The sequence below is a fragment of the Montipora capricornis genome, chromosome 7 (genome assembly GCF_036669925.1).
Source record: "Montipora capricornis isolate CH-2021 chromosome 7, ASM3666992v2, whole genome shotgun sequence".
NCBI lineage: Eukaryota > Metazoa > Cnidaria > Anthozoa > Scleractinia > Acroporidae > Montipora > Montipora capricornis.
The window spans coordinates 28366455-28368954 of NC_090889.1; the positions used below are offsets into that span (position 1 = coordinate 28366455).

The following is a 2500-nucleotide window of genomic DNA, read 5'->3' on the forward strand; positions in this document are numbered from 1 at the left end:
TTGCAACTAGCACTTAATAATGTCATTATCTTAAAGGGAACCTCCACTCTGGGTAATGAATAATATTTTAAACCAAACAAAATAATGTTTGCAATCAAATTTTTAAAACCATTTTCTTAAAAAAGTGTTTGTGTAAAAAAAAAAAAAAGAAATACTTTTAGAATCACTTATTTTTCACTTTCAAATTTCCCGGTTGCCATCATCTTGATTATGATGCATTATGCATTATATGGTTACCCTATCCTGGGGGGGGGGGGGGTGGGGGGCACATGATGAAAGGGTCAGGATGTTTGCCATCTTGCTTAGAGGTGTAAATTTCGTAGTTTGGTCTCACTTAGGGTGTCACAGGTAGCAGGGGGGTCTCATTTAGGGTTGTACGCAAAGATATAAATCACTCCCTGAAATAATGTCCCCATTATGTCCCCATTATTAACCCTTTAACGCCTGAGCCAGCCAAATCCGTCCAAATTTTACTTGTCAATGGGTTAAGAAATATAAAAATAGAAATTTAATATCTTTTAAATGTGGTTTCTTTTAGGGGCCAAAAAAAGCTTGGGCCAATTGCCCAGATTGTCTCCTAGGGGTTTAATTCAAAATTTCTGACTAGCATCTCTGCCTCTTCATCTGCAACCCCTGGCCCCTGGCCGTTATTGTTTTCATGCAAACAGCTTTTGTTTTGAAACAATAGGGCAACCACGACTCGTCACAATTATTATTCAAGATGAGGGCGCCCTTGAAATTTGAAAACCAAAACAAGTGTTTTTCAAATTCGTTTCTTTCGCCAGATAAACGCTTTCATTGGAAAAAGTTCAAACAATTTTGATGGCAAACATTGTGTTCTGTGGTTTAGAGTTATTTTCTTGTTAAAGTGGAGGTTCCCTTCAAACGTTTTCTCTTTAAAGAACTTCTTGATGAACAATGTTGTACAGAGCACTATAGTTTTCTGACTATGGAGCCCTTTTGTTTTCCAGTTCATCTGCCACAATTCGTAGCAGGGTTCCCACTCTACCATGAATACAGAATTCCGTGACTTTTCCCGGACCAAAGGCAATAAGCCATTTGCGAGTTCATGTCTCCCTCCTCTTCGAAGCAAGTCTAAGTGCAAAGTTTTTGTGATGGTAATGTGTTCTACTTTACATATGACTTGCTTTGAAGAGACGGCAGACATGAACTCGGAAATGGCCTATTTTTGCAGACATAATGTTTTAGGAATTTTTTAGCAATCCATGGATAAGAAAGACCAATTTTAATGTTCAGCCAGTTCAATAACATTAAATTTTGCATTGTTGTGTCCAACATACAAATAAAATTTCCCTGACTTTTTTCAAAATTCCCTAACAATTCCCTAAGGTTGAAAATTTTCAGATTTCCCTGACTTTTCAAGGTGAGTGGGAACCCTGCATGGGTCATGATAGTTGTTAAGTTACAGAGTCATGAAATAACAAAGAAAGCTCCTTAGAAATAACATGTAAAGGACTGAAAGGGCTATACATGACAGTAAGATTTTCAAAATGTCTGTATTAAGAACATGGAGATTGATGGAATGTGACTTGGGCGAAGTGACGCATTAAAATGTGAATTCTGTCATGTTTTTATCCAAAAGTGTAGCTATAAAAATGAGAAATCTCCTCTGTTTATCGATTCTTTCATTCTTTCGAGTTAAAGGTTTATTCAGCAGATGTTTGTACTGAGGACACCCCTGACCCTATCAAGATAATCAGGAACAATAATATTATGTAAAAGCAACTGTAATTGACCCCAAACAGCCATTATTAATGGCTAAATTTTCTGCTTTATCTCTCTGGGTCACATGATACCTTAGTTGTTTACGAAGCTGTACAACATGTGTAGTAACCTAATCTAATCTCTCAGTATGCATGTCCTTACTCTTAGACATTTCCTAGCTCTCCGTGATTGCTCTCAGTATATACTGATACATTTGTTGGGGTTTCAACAGGCCATGATTGTGGTGTGTATGTCATTTGCATTACGGAGCAACTTTGCAACAACTTTATTGGCCACACAGAGAAATCTTTGGTTGGGTCAATATTGGCAGAAGATGTTAGACGAAAGAGAAAGTCAATAAAATCTCTTATCCTTGAACTTGGAAGGAAGAAAACTTAATATGAAAGGTAAACAGGAACAATTTGATCGCCCAATGACAAAGTTTTGTGTCAGTAAAAGAATTAATTTAGTGGTATTTAAAGCTTGCGGCTAAATTGTGGAGCTGTAACCCAACTGGAGGAAGGCAACTGTTTGGCCTCGTACAAAGCATGCTTGAGTTGAATAAAGAACTATCAAACACCAATTGAATTGGTGGCAAGGCCTGATTGAACCCTGGGGCTCCCCATGGAAATATCACTTCTTTGTTATGGCTCTTGGTCTTCCTGTGCACTGTGAAAAGGACATAGGCTCTTGCTGGTAATTCGAGCAGCACTTTTGTTGAGTCGATTGCGCTTTGTCAGGATTTCGAGAGAAACGGCCAATAAGAGACGGAGAG

The 2500-nt window shown here is 38.0% G+C and overlaps 1 protein-coding gene across 4 annotated transcripts in view; it reads left to right on the plus strand.

Annotated features, from left to right (window-relative positions):
* LOC138056773 (sentrin-specific protease 8-like) overlaps positions 1 to 2500 on the plus strand; it is a 24240-nt gene that overhangs the window by 8053 nt on the left and 13687 nt on the right. For 3 of the 4 annotated variants that reach the window (XM_068902662.1, XM_068902664.1, XM_068902663.1), the window contains exon 6: positions 1958 to 2132. In XM_068902662.1, coding sequence (XP_068758763.1) covers positions 1958 to 2124 — 167 coding nt within the window. In that variant the 3' untranslated portion in view covers positions 2125 to 2132. Of the gene's footprint in view, positions 1 to 1957; positions 2264 to 2500 lie in introns of those variants that run through there. The other variant, XM_068902661.1, reaches the window with a different exon arrangement.